At 36.2% G+C, this 12,500-nt stretch overlaps 1 protein-coding gene across 4 annotated transcripts in view; it reads left to right on the forward strand.

Moving 5' to 3' along the window:
• The window catches only part of itchb (itchy E3 ubiquitin protein ligase b), a 24,630-nt gene that overhangs the window by 10,986 nt on the left and 1,144 nt on the right, over positions 1-12,500 (forward strand). For all 4 annotated transcript variants that reach the window (XM_043230251.1, XM_043230255.1, XM_043230253.1 and 1 more), the window contains 15 exons: positions 931-1,105; positions 1,178-1,247; positions 1,520-1,604; positions 1,872-2,000; positions 4,270-4,342; positions 4,717-4,788; positions 4,928-5,016; positions 5,953-6,112; positions 6,215-6,348; positions 7,146-7,286; positions 8,264-8,384; positions 8,601-8,705; positions 8,784-8,880; positions 11,167-11,239; positions 12,128-12,500. The exon at positions 12,128-12,500 is cut by the window's right edge and continues 1,144 nt beyond it. In XM_043230251.1, the coding sequence (XP_043086186.1) occupies positions 931-1,105; positions 1,178-1,247; positions 1,520-1,604; positions 1,872-2,000; positions 4,270-4,342; positions 4,717-4,788; positions 4,928-5,016; positions 5,953-6,112; positions 6,215-6,348; positions 7,146-7,286; positions 8,264-8,384; positions 8,601-8,705; positions 8,784-8,880; positions 11,167-11,239; positions 12,128-12,227 (1,624 nt within the window). In that variant the 3' untranslated portion in view covers positions 12,228-12,500. The remainder of the gene's footprint in view (positions 1-930; positions 1,106-1,177; positions 1,248-1,519; positions 1,605-1,871; positions 2,001-4,269; positions 4,343-4,716; positions 4,789-4,927; positions 5,017-5,952; positions 6,113-6,214; positions 6,349-7,145; positions 7,287-8,263; positions 8,385-8,600; positions 8,706-8,783; positions 8,881-11,166; positions 11,240-12,127) is intronic.

A 12,500-nucleotide genomic window follows, 5' to 3' on the forward strand; every position in this document is an offset into this window, starting at 1 on the left:
TATAATGATTCATATATATATATATACATACATACATACATACATACATAAAATACATATACAGTATGAGTTTAAAAAATGTTTTGATTTAAGTTAGATATTAATAGAACTATGTGAATGCATGTAAATATTTTCAAAATACGTACTTTTATGTGTGTCTTATGTGTATACATAGTAAGTATTGTCTTTATTCTTGCGATGCACAGTGATTTTAAGCATTGCTTCAGTATTCTTCAGAAATCATTTTAATATGCTGTTTTGCTGGCCAAAAAACAATTCTGATTATTAAAAATGTTGAAAACGACACCTTTTTTTATGAAATCTGTGAAACATTTTTTTTTTCCAGATTCACAGACAAATGGAAACTGCATTTTTATTTTATTTTTTTGAAATGGCAACATTATAAATGTCTTCAGGGTCCCTTTTAAAGACGTTTAAAACCGTTTTAACGCATCCTTGCTGAAAGAGTGGCTAGTTCACGTACTTCGGCTTTTCTGAAATATATAGAGCTGGAAGGTGGCCCGAGCCAAACCGAGAAAAAAAATTTTCACCCAAAAAAATGACAATTTAATTAAATGTTTTTGGCAATTTCACATTTACGTCTCAAATTTTGGATCTTTTCTCACAATTCTGGCTTTTATTGTTCCTATCGCTTTATATCTTTTTGTAATTGCACGTTTGCTGTTTTTTTTTTGCTTCTCAGAAATGCGTTTATATCTCGCGATCATAACGTCGTTTCTCCCAATTCTGACTTCATCCTTAAATTCGCATCTTAGTTCGCGGAACTGATATCTTTGGATCCTCAGCTTCTATCTAGCGACTGAAAAGATTCTCTTTTCAATGCAATTATCTTTTAGTTCTTGTAAACGCCGTCCACTACTGTTGATGAAAATGCTGATGCGTTATTATTTTTGGGCCGGCCTCTCGTAGCTGGGAGCGGCGCGTGGACCCGATGGGCCGGGTGTATTTCGTGGACCACATCAGCAGGACCACCACGTGGCAGCGGCCCACGATGGAGACGGTGCGAAACTACGAGCAATGGCAACACCAGCGCAGTCAGCTGCAGGGAGCCATGCAGCAGTTCAACCAAAGATTCATCATTGGGGTGAGGAAACCAAACGCGTGCATTTTTTTTATAGTTCATGTTATAACGCGCATAACAAGTATTCTCCTGTAGCTGCAGGATCAGGCTTCAGCCACCCAGAATAAGGAGTTTGACCCGCTGGGACCTCTTCCGCACGGCTGGGGTGAGAGAGCGGCAAACCTTCCTTTCATTGCATTCCCCTATTTCTGAAATACGCTGGACAAGCAGCTACTTTTTATTGTTCCGGTAACCTTATTATCTGCACCTGCGAAGCAGCGCTAAATATAACCCGTACATCCTTCACTTTAACAAACGAGAAGCGCTTGCGCCGCGCGAACCGGCGGGCGAAAATAGCTCAAACGTTGAAAGTTTTTGGCGAAAGGCTTAATCACATCTTGGCTCCGTTATTTCTTGCTTTTCTACCCGGTGACTCAGAGAAGAGAACGGACAGCAATGGCAGAGTTTACTTCGTTCATCACACGACCAGGACGACGCAGTGGGAGGATCCGCGCACACAAGGGTCAGTCCGTCTGGAAGAGAAAAACAATAAAGCGCTTGTACTTTTCTGACCTACAATGCGCTGCGCTTTCAGCCGTGATTAAGGAAGTTTTTCTTTTTGGTCTATGGATGTTGTAATTTCCATCTGCAGTGTAAATGTCCATAATGATTTTTTTTGGGTTGAAATGATTTAATAGTGAGACACTGTAAATAACTAATTATCTCATTCAGCAATTTTTCGTAAACCCGTGCCTGTCAAAGTGTGCTCCTGACTCTGTTTCTGTTGTAGTTTGCTAAATGATAAGCCGCTGCCGGAAGGCTGGGAGATGAGGTTCACGGTTGATGGCATCCCTTACTTCGTAGATCACAACCGCAGGACCACCACTTACATCGACCCACGGACCGGAAAATCCTCCCTGTGAGTGCAAGCGCCCCCACACGTGCATAGATAATGCAGTTCTGCCAGGTTTCCCTGCATTATGAAGTCAAGAGCAGTTTACTCTGGCGTTATAATTTTAGCAGCGGTTCATGGTCGTAATATGATGTTTGCAGCGCTGTTGCGTTACGATATTGGCAGCAGCGCAGTATGACATTAGCTTGACTGTTCATGGTCACGTTATGATGTCTTCATCATCGCATTATGACTTTAGCAGCAGCTCATAGTCGTGTTGCGTTGACGGTTGCGTTATGATGTCAGCAGTAATGCAGTGTTCACGGTCGCATTAAGATGTTTATTGTTGCTTTATGATGCTAGCCGAATTCTTCATCATCGCATTAGTGTGTTCGCCGCAGTGCCGTGTTCATCGTTGCAGTATGATGTTAGCTGCAATGCAGGGTCCACGGTCGCATTGTGATTTTAGCTGAAGTACGGTGTTCATCGTCGCATTACGATGTCAGCTGCGGTCTTCATCGTCAACGCATTAAGATTTTAGCAGCAGCCCATAGTCGTAATGCGATGTTCGTAATACTGTTGCATTAATAGTTGCGTTATGATGTCAGCAGTAATGCAGTGTTCATGGCCGCGTTGTGACCGTACTTCAGCTAATGTTTTCATCGTCGCATTACGATGTTAGCTGGGGTCTTCATCGTCGCATTGTGAATTTAGCAGCCGTTCATGGTCGTAATATGATGTTCGTAATACTGTTGCATTGACACTTGCATTATGATGTCAGCAGTAATGCAGTGTTTACGGTCGCGTTCTGATATTAGCTGCAATGTGGTTTTCATTGGTTCTTTAGGATGCAAGCTGAAGTCGTCATTATCGCATTATTATGTTAGCCGCAGTGCCGTGTTCATCGTCGCATTACGATGTCAGCTGTGGTATTCATAATCGCATTGTGATATTAGCCGCAGTGCCGTGTTCATCATTGCAGTACGATGTTAGCTGCAGTCTCTTCATCCTCGCATTGTGATTTTAGCAGCCGTTCATGGTCATAATATGATGTTTGCAATACTGTTGCATTGACACTTGCGTTATGATGTCAGCAGTAATGCAGTGTTCACGGTCGCGTTCTGATATTAGCTGCAATGTGGTTTTCATTGTTGCTTTATGATGTTAGCTGAAGTCTTCATCATATCATTATGATATTCCCCGCAGTGACGTGTTTATTGGCGCATTACTATGTTGGCTGCAGTGCCGTGTTCGTCGTTGCAGTATGACGTTAGCTGCAATGCAGTGTTCACGGTCACATTGTGATATTAGCAGAAGTACGGTGTTCATCGTCGTATTACGATGTCAGCTGCGGTCTTCATCGTCACGTTGCGATATTAGCCGCAGTGATGCGTTCATCGTCGCAATATGATGTTAGCTGCAGTCTCTTCATCATCGCATTGTGATTTTAGCAGCAGCTCATGGCCGTAATACGATGTTCGTAGCACTGTTGCGTTCACAGTTGCGTTACGATGTTTGCTGCAGTGCAGTGTTCACGATAGGAATATGACGTCAGCAGTAGTGCAGCTTTTATGGTTGCAATATGATGAGTAGCAGTTAACTGGTGCACTTTGTCGTTTAACAGGAGTGCAGCTTTTAATGTTGTCAGCCGTATGGCGTCCTCTCTTTATACCGATCAATTGCTTTTGAAATCTTTATACACAAATAATAAAAAAAAAAGCTTGTTGATGACCTTGAGGCTGGTTTGGGGAATTTCTTGCTTTGCTTAATTCGGCTTAGCTTACAGATGCACAGTGATCTCTTTCAGGCGAGACAGTCATTACAGGCATAACAGGAAAAACGGGTTTGCGCGCCTCGGGAGTGAAACTGCATTCGATTATAATCTTCCGCGATGACTCAGCTCCGAGAACGCAGACACGCCTCTCTCTCAGAATGCGTCTATCAATCCGCATAAAATGTTTTCGACGGCACAAAGCGATCCTCTACGTCACAGGAATGCGAGACGTGCTGCTGATGTCAAACAAGCGTCCGCTCTCGGTCTTACCCGTCACGAGCACCATAATAAACACCCAGGGCGTCTAGATAAGGCTTTTATTAGGGTGTTTTCAGCTGCTCTGTGTACAGTTCGAGGCATTTAAGAAGCAACCAGGAAGAATTAGCATGCACAGCGATTATAGTGATCGTCATACTTAACATTAAGTAAACATCTCGCTGCAGTGCTTTAGACTGAGTCTTAGCCGTTTTACTGTATATCGTGTTTGTATCATAAACCGTTTCACTCTTTCCTTCCCTTCAGCGAGAATGGCCCTCAAATCACATACGTACGAGACTTCAAAGCCAAAGTTCAGTACTTCAGATTCTGGTGTCAGGTGAGGATTTCCTTCAGTTCTGCAGCTTTAATGCATGGGAGTTTATTAACATATCAGAACAATATTAAAGGGATAGTTCACCCAAAAAAGAAAGTTGTATTCATCTTCATGCCACCCAAGATGTAGAGTTTGCAGTGAATGGGTGCCGTCAGAATTGAGTCCAAACTTCTTTGATATGATGTTGTTTCTGACGGCACCCATTCGCTGCACATCTGTTGATGAGCAAGTGACCAAATCTGACAGCAAAAATAAACTGATCTGCATCTTGGAGGGGCGTTTTAAAAAAAGCATCTAAAATGTGTGTCATTATTACTTTTTAAAAATGAATTGGGTTTGTTTTCAATTGTTTTTGGTTTGTTTTCCATGTTTTACAGCAATTAGCAATGCCCCAGCACATAAAGATCAACGTCAGCCGCAAAACGCTGTTTGAAGACTCGTTTCAGCAGGTGACGCAGCTTTCAAAGGGCTGTAAAACGGTGGTGTTTTTCTGCTAGTAGCTCCGGATCGGAGACGTGGCGTGGAGCCTGTGAATGTTTTTGGAGTCTCAGAGATGTGAAATGACGCTGTTCTGGTGTCTTCCTGCAGATCATGAGCTTCAGCGCTCAGGATCTCCGGCGCAGGCTGTGGATCATCTTCCCTGGGGAGGAGGGGCTTGACTACGGGGGCGTGGCCAGGTACGTTTCATATTTCTCTCTTTTGGAGAATAAAGACCAGGGGCCCGTTTCGTAAAACAGGTTTACCAGATAAGCCAGGTTTATTGTAGTTAGTTTGACTTGTTGTCAGTTGACTAACTGAAATAAACCTGGTTAGTTTGGTAAACCTTTTTTTTTTTATGAAACGTTTTATGGAGGCCCCAGGTCAAAGCATTGTAGAGCAGGGCTGCACAATATATCAATATGCTTTTCAGATTGTGCACACTGTAAATAATTAATTAAATAGATACTTTCACTGCTGCCAATCTGCCAGAATATAAGCACATTTGTTTTTAAGTAAAAAAAAAACTAAACATATTGTAACTTAATAATAATAAAATATTACATATTAAATATTTAGGTTTTTATTTTTACATTACTACAGTTACAATATTATAATATATTTATTATTTTGTTTAATATCTTATTTAATAATAATGACAATTATTATTGTAATCCTTATTTTGTAGTCATATTAATTATATAATTGGACAGAAACAGCGGGAATGTGCCCCATGAAATGTTTATTTTTTTTTTTAGCTCTGTTGTCCAGGGTTATTATAGGTAACTAACAAAAAATTTAAACCATGCAAACTTCATTATTAATTAAAATAAATGTTAACTGAATTAAAATAAAACATTAAAGCATATAATATAAAGCACGAACGTGTTTTATTTTAGTTAGTTGTTAAGTTTAACTTAAAATAACGAAAGCTAAAATTGAAAACAAAAATAATAAGAATGTAAATCTATAATTGGCATCTTAGTAATGCTAACCTTAAAGTTCACTTCGTGGTTACTGAAAGGCTCCTATAAAGAGCAGATGTCAAGGTTGTTGAAGTGTTTTTTTAGATGTTCGGTGCATCTCTTGTGTCCAGTGTGATACTCTAAAATAAGGGTGTTGTGTGTTTTTTTCAGGGAATGGTTCTTCCTGTTGTCTCACGAGGTGTTGAACCCCATGTACTGCCTGTTTGAATACGCTGGCAAAGACAACTACTGCCTCCAGATAAACCCCGCCTCTTACATCAACCCCGATCACCTCAAATACTTCCGCTTCATTGGACGCTTCATCGCCATGGTAACACTGCCTTGCCATATTTGGCCAGTGTCCGATGGTTTTCTTTTTTAAGTGGAGCGATGTTAAACAACTGTTCTTGTTTCTTTACTGGGCTTTTTGCAGGCTTTGTTTCATGGGAAATTCATCGATACAGGCTTCTCGCTGCCGTTCTACAAGCGCATCCTGAACAAGCCCTTGGCTCTGAAAGACCTGGAGTCTATCGACCCAGAATTTTACAACTCGCTCATCTGGATCAAGTCAGTTTCCCAGCTTTACTGAATGCATGAATTTTCATTACGAATAAGTATGAATGAATGCACCATAGTACTATATATATATATTTTATATATATATATATATATATATATATATATATATATATATATATATATATATATATATATATATATATATATATATATATATATATTTATATTTATTTATTTATTTATTTAAATACCATAAGGTACTTGAAAGAATACTGTGGTACTTTTGAGTACAACAGAAAAATACTTAATATTAATAATAATATATATTCAAGATGTAACATACAAAATGTATACGTAATTTAAAAAAATCTCCATTTTAATATATTTTATATTTATAGAAATATAAATCATATTTAAATATATACATTTGTTATTATACAATTATCATTATATTATATTACATATGTATACATGTATGTTTTTGTATGTATGCATTGATCAATTTACTATATTAAATTTTCTTAGATTTTTATTTATTAGTATATAATATTAATAATTTATTAATTAAAATTACTCCAGCGATTTAATAATGTTTCTGATATGCTTTAAATGGAGGTAAATGTTTGTTTTTATTCCTTTTATTGCCTTCTTTATTTTGCGAACGATGTATATGGATACTTCTTGTTATTGTTATCATCTGAGTTTGCATTATTCTTGAGTCGCTCTTATGTGTGCAGCGATTATAAACCCTCACATCTGAAATGAAGCTCAGCGTGATTGAGTTCAGCTCTGAACGCCTCTCTGTGTGTGTGTGTGTGTGTGTGTGTGTGTGTATGTTGCGTCAGGGATAATAACATCGAGGAGTGCGGGCTGGAAATGTTTTTCTCGGTGGATAAGGAGATCCTGGGTGAGGTGTCGACTCACGAGCTGAAGCCGGACGGCGGGAACATCCAGGTCACGGAGGAGAACAAAGAGGAGTACATCAGGTGCCGCTCTGCTTGTCTCCGTCTCTTAATGAAACACTCTGGATGCTAAATAAAGCCAGAACCCCGCTGACACGCATAATGCCCTCTAGATGCTTTAGTACTGGGCATACTGTTGTTGTTACAAAGGATTATATTCAGTTTACTTGTCAAGGTCCAGTTAGTGATGATGGTATAAAGAAGCTCAGTCTACTTTTTTCTTTTCATTTCAGTGATGGCACACTTGTTTAAGTTGTGTTAAGTATGTGAAAAAGTAAATAGTCAATTTATGCTGCCAAGATATTTCATTTTGATGTTTAACATTTTATATCTCTCTATCTATCTATCTATATATATATATATATATATATATATATATATATATATATATATATATATATATATATATATATATATATATATATATATATATAGATATAGATATATATATAGATATATATATAGATATAGATATATATATAGATATAGATAGATAATATATATATATATATATATATATATATATAGTAAAGCATAAATGTTAAGTTGCCTTTTAAAAATAATGTACAATTATATTTAAAAATTAATCATTTATATAATGTAATTTATGTAAAATGTTTTACATTTATTATTTTTAAATTATATTATTTATAAATTAATACAAATGTATAATATGTAAATATAAATGTTATATTTGAACTTTAAAATGTAGCCTTTTTTTCAGTGCTGAAAAAATGTTGTTTCATTGTCACAAAAAGTTTGAAAAAAAGATTACATTCTTAATGGGTATTAAAAGGTTAAAATACTCAAAACTCTCAATGTCAGCTGCCCATTAAGTGCATTTCAAACCAGGTTCTGTATTGATGATCTTTCAGAAGGTAGCTTCCTGTAAAGACAGCAAGACGGCTCACTAGAGTCCGGAGTTTATGCCTCCTCAGGTGTTGAGTGTGTGTTGGTTGTAATGTCCTGTTGTGTGTGTGTGTGTGTGTGTGTGTGTTCAGGCTGGTGGCGGAGTGGCGTCTGTCTCGTGGTGTCGAGGAACAGACTCAAGCCTTCTTTGAAGGATTTAACGAAGTTCTTCCGCAGCAGTACCTGCAGTACTTCGATGCCAAAGAGCTGGAGGTGAAAGACGCCGATTTAAAACCCCTTAAATCCCACGCACAGAGCCGCCTCACAAATACATGTGCGCTCGCGTCACATTTCAGCTTATTTAAACGTCACTGCCTCAAATACCAAAATGCAGTGGCCTTCTCATACGTGTGCGAATAGTTTCACAAATGCACCGTACATCAGCAAACTTGGTTTCATTTAATTAGTAATTGTAAATGTGTGTTGTAGGTGATGTTGTGCGGAATGCAAGAAATAGATCTGAACGACTGGCAGAGAAACACTATTTACAGACATTACACCTCCAGCAGTAAACAGATCCTGTGGTTCTGGCAGGTAATGGCACGGTAATCTTAAAACAATCTTTTAAATCAGTGTCACTCAGATTGCACCGAGACACTCTCTCGTTTCTAGTTCATTAAAGAAATGGACAATGAGAAGCGCATGAGACTGCTGCAGTTCGTCACGGGCACCTGCCGCCTGCCCGTCGGGGGCTTCGCAGACCTGATGGGTGAGTACCTGTTACGCTCACGTGACGTTTAGTTTGGATTCAGATCAGTTATATTTACCTAACATAAAATAAAACCGTTTGCGCTACACGTTAAGCTACCATTATACGATGTATTATAGCTTTAACGCAACACGCAAGAAGTCAGTAGGGTAAAAATATTACACGTCGTAATACTTTTCTCCAGTTGATTAATTACAGCGCATTAAGACATTTGCTTTGCATGGCAAGTTTTCTAAAGCGTATTGTTGAAATCTGTAAATGGGGCGTTTTCTAATTAAACACGATTACGGCCGTTGGATGAAGCCAGGCTCAAAAGTTTTATTTCATTTTGTTGACATGCTAGAGTCAAAGGTTTTTACTGAAGGGATTTTGTATATCTCTCCATAAACGCCGTCAACGGGCGGGAAAAAAACACGTTTCCGCTGTATTTTAGGAATAAAGTGGTCGTATAAATCGGTGTGAACGAAATATGAACAAACCCCACGGTAAAGTTTTTCATAATATAGAGAGGAGTAAAATTGTAAAGCTTGGTGTTTGTAAGTGCTGCTGAAGTGGAGAAAAAACTCTTTAAAGATGCGGATTGTAATTGAAATCTATAGACGATAACAGATTAAGTGTTATAAAATATACACTTTAATGTGTATTTTTAGATGTTTTCTTTTTACTAGTCTGCAGAAATACTCTGTTTTTCACAAAATACCACTGAAATGTGGATTAAAGTATGAAATCAACATTAAAACATAATGTAGGAGGAAATGACCATGTGGGCTTTTTTTTTTTTGGAAATATGTTATATAAATCAGTGTGAATGATATATAAACAAACCCCACGGTAGAATCCTTCAGACTATAGAGAAGAATAAAATTGTAAAGCTTGGTGTTTGTAAGTGCTGCTGAAGTGGAGAAAAAACTCTTTAAAGATACGGATTGTAATTGAAATCTACAGACGGTAACAGATTAAGTGTTATGAAATAAACACTTTATATGTATTTTACATGTTTAGTTTTTTTTACTTGTCTAAAAATATTATATAAAGATATTATATTAAAATATTTACACACAATTCCTATTAATTTGGCATAAACTATAAAAGCAACAATAAAAGATAATGTAGGAGGAAATTACTATGCATTTTTGTTGTTTTTTTAGTTTTTGGAAATATGTTATATAAATCAGTGTGAATGATATATAAACAAACCCCACGGTAAAATCCTTCAGACTATAGAGAAGAATAAAACTGCAAAGCTTGGTGTTTGTAAGTGCTGTTGAAGTGGAGAAAAACTCTTTAAAGATACATTCTAATAGAAATCTATAGACGATAACAGATTAAGTGTTTATTTTATAACACTTTATATGTATTTTACATGTTTAGTTTTTTTACTTGTCTAAAAATATTATATAAAGATATTATATTAAAATATTTACACACAATTCCTATTAAATTTGGTATAAACTATAAAAGCAACAATAAAAGATAATGTAGGAGGAAATTACTATGCATTTTTTGTTGTTTTTTTTAGTTTTTGGAAATATGTTATATAAATCAGTGTGAATGATATATAAACAAACCCCACGGTAAAATCCTTCAGACTATAGAGAAGAATAAAACTGCAAAGCTTGGTGTTTGTAAGTGCTGCTGAAGTGGAGAAAAAACTCTTTAAAGATACGGATTCTAATAGAAATCTATAGACGATAACAGATTAAGTGTTTATTTTATAACACTTAATATGTATTTTACATGTTTAGTTTTTTTACTTGTCTAAAAATATTATATAAAGATATTTATATTAAAATATTTACACACAATTCCTATTAAATTTGGCATAAACTATGAAAGCAACAATAAAAGATAACGTAGGAGGAATATAGGCGTTTTATTTAGTTTAGTTTTTTTTGTTTTTGGAAATATGTTCTATAAATCAGTGTGAATGATATATAAACAAAGAAAAATCAGTAAAGTTAATCAGAATAAAATCGCTGTTTGGTGCTGCTAATGTGTAGAAAAAAAGTTTTTAAAAATTTGAATCGTAATTGAACTCCGTGACGCGAACAGATAATATAAGTATTATACATTATATTAAATGTTATCTCTCAAACAAGACATAAGTCACAAAATTGATCACTTTGCTAAAAAAGAAAGATGGTTTTGCCTGTACTGGAATATTGACCGAGAGCAACCCGAATTTGACTGGATCGTAAATCTTTAGATGTTTTAACATTTATCGGTGTAATATTTTCAGTCCTGTCTCTTGTTGGGAGAATGACTTTTGTCCTGTGTTTGGTTCAGGGAGTAACGGACCGCAGAAGTTCTGCATCGAGAAGGTTGGGAAGGAGAACTGGCTTCCCCGCAGCCACACATGGTGCGTGAGCTCACTCCATACAGACATTACTTCGATCGCAAAATTTAGGCTTAAGATTTATAAGTATAGAGGAGGCACGTTTTAAAACAATAGTCCAGTGGTTGCACCTTTTCAGCTGTCTATATTAGTATACAAATATGTGCGTATTATAGGTAACTAATTCATGTGAGCTTTATGAAATAGCTGTTTTTGTGGTGGTTATTATTGTTAAATAGATTTATATAGTATGTAAATAATAAATCAATTTCAAAATATTGTTCAAATGGTTGACATTATGATTTTATTTTTTTTTTATTTACTTTTTTTCAGTATTTTTTGTCTAATTTGAGGTTTATTGGCTCAAATGAGATATTATTACATAATTAAATTAATATTGAATTAATTGTACACACATTGTACATTCTTATTTTTAATTAGAAGTTAATGCCTTGATAACTGACACTCCTAGCACTTCATATGCTGTAAACTTTTACACATTTATTATATATATATATATATATATATATATATATATATATATATATATATATATATATATATATATATATATATATATATATATATAATTAGTACTGCATATAATACCATCTATAATACAGATTTTTGACCGTACCTTGGGTATATAAAAGTTGATTTCATAATTAAGTAAATAGTTAAATATCTAATTAATAATCGATTTATTATGTATAATGCAATACTATTAATTTAACAGTTATTTTAAAATTCATAATAAATAATGCTTCATTTTTAAGTTACTCTTACAGCTACATATACTGTATTTATTGTAGTATGCCGCATATAACGAGCTTAAAATCAGTAGTATTTACCTGTGAAGGATCAGTGTGGATGTTAAGCCCCTAAACACTCTTGTTTTTCCTTGTGCTTCAGTTTTAATCGTCTGGATCTGCCGCCGTACCGCAGTTACGAGCAGCTGAAGGAGAAGCTGATGTTCGCTATCGAAGAGACGGAAGGATTCGGCCAGGAGTGAGACGCTTTCTCACACACACACACACACACACACACACACACAGAGGACTTCTCATGCACTCTAGTTTTTTCCGAGAGGACAGACCGATGATCTGACACACAGGTGCATTATGGGAAATTGAGGGTTTCTGCACTCACCTGTCACTTGGTATTAATTTCTATATCCCCGTGAGACGAGGAGGCTTTATGCAAGCGTGTCAGAGATGTGCCGCTGACGTTTCTACACGCGATTTAATCCAGCGAACGACTCCCGGAGAAAGAAGAGTCCCAGAAC

This window comes from Puntigrus tetrazona, unplaced genomic scaffold, assembly GCF_018831695.1.
Source record: "Puntigrus tetrazona isolate hp1 unplaced genomic scaffold, ASM1883169v1 S000000148, whole genome shotgun sequence".
Lineage (NCBI taxonomy): Eukaryota > Metazoa > Chordata > Actinopteri > Cypriniformes > Cyprinidae > Puntigrus > Puntigrus tetrazona.